This window comes from Pteropus alecto, unplaced genomic scaffold, assembly GCF_000325575.1.
Source record: "Pteropus alecto unplaced genomic scaffold, ASM32557v1 scaffold81, whole genome shotgun sequence".
Taxonomy (NCBI): domain Eukaryota; kingdom Metazoa; phylum Chordata; class Mammalia; order Chiroptera; family Pteropodidae; genus Pteropus; species Pteropus alecto.
The window spans coordinates 11,751,457-11,752,807 of record NW_006433378.1 but is presented as its reverse complement, the minus strand read 5'-3'; the positions used below and the strand labels follow the sequence as shown (position 1 = coordinate 11,752,807).

The following is a 1,351-nucleotide window of genomic DNA, read 5'->3' as shown; positions in this document are numbered from 1 at the left end:
AGTTCAGGGAAATACCTTTCCTCCTCTTACTGGACCAGATTTTGACCACACTTTTGGGAATATTTCAGGTATAATTTATATTAAATTTGTAAACAACGAGGAAGGTGATGTGAATTGTTCATCAGTTGAAAGTGAGCAGTATTAAATACAAGACAATTTTTTCATATTTTTTTAAATCATGGACTAATAAATGCATTTAAATAAAAATGGCAATAAAATAGGCAAGTAAAAGTGATTGTTTTAAATATATATATATGTGTATATATATATATATTACCATATATATGCACAAGATATTGAAAAGTGCAGAGGGCATTAGAGACAAGGAAACGGGTTGTCACCCTATCTTTGGCACTTATAATTAACTAAGTAAACTTATGTGAGGTAACTAACTTTTCTGAACTTTGGTCTACTTTGCCTTAATTTCATTTTCTGATTGTTCATTGTTACTGCATAAAAATATAACTTATTATTTATATTGATCTTGTAATCCGTAGACTTGTTGAACTTGTTATTAGCTCTAATAGTTTTTAAGAATTTCTTAGATTTTTCAATATACAAGATCATGCCATGTCGAAACAGAGATAGGTTTACTTTTGAGAAGCGTCGTCCTGTCATGCTGCTATAATGGAATACCACAGATAGGTTGGCTTAAACAATAAAGATTTATTTTTTATAGTTCCAGAAATCTGGAATTCTGAGGTCAGAGTGCCAGCAAGGTCAGATTCTGACAAAAACCCTCCTGGTTCACAGACAGGTGTCTTCTTATTGTATCTCACATAGCAGAGAGACAGAAAGAAGAGTGAGAGGGACGGAGGGACGGAGGGAGAGATGGAGGGAGGAAAGAAGGAAGGGAGAGAAGGAGGTTAAAAAGCAAGGAAGGAAGGAAGGAAGGAAGGAAGGGGCATCATGGTGCCTAGAACACAGTTAGTGTTCAATGAGTGTTTACGAGGAAGGAAGGAAGGAAGGAAAGAAGGGACCCTATAAAGTCACTAAACCCACCATGAGGGCTCCAACCTCCTGACCTACCTCCCAGAGTCCCCATCTCAAAATATCATGATGTTGGGGATTCAGATTTGAACATATAATTTGGGGGAGACACAACCATTCAGTCCGTAGCAGAAGGACAATGGAAGAGCTGATTCTGAAGCATGGCCCTAAAAAAATGGTTGTGATTTGTGAGTACATTTTCCATGTGAATGGAATATTAGAATTAGATTTCTGGTGGAAACATTAACACAGGAACAATAATATTTTACTGAGGAGACCAGAAATCATGGGGAATTATCAAGAGATAAGAAACTCCTAAAAGAAAGACCACTCATGAAAACCTTTGTAGCATGTACTCATA

General features: G+C 36.3%; 1 protein-coding gene across 1 annotated transcript in view; it reads left to right on the top strand.

Annotated features, from left to right (window-relative positions):
- The window catches only part of TMPRSS15 (transmembrane serine protease 15), a 109,594-nt gene that overhangs the window by 43,515 nt on the left and 64,728 nt on the right, over positions 1 to 1,351 (top strand). Inside the window, 1 exon segment of the mRNA XM_006908283.1 lies at positions 1 to 68. This exon segment is cut by the window's left edge and continues 42 nt beyond it. Coding sequence (XP_006908345.1) covers positions 1 to 68 — 68 coding nt within the window.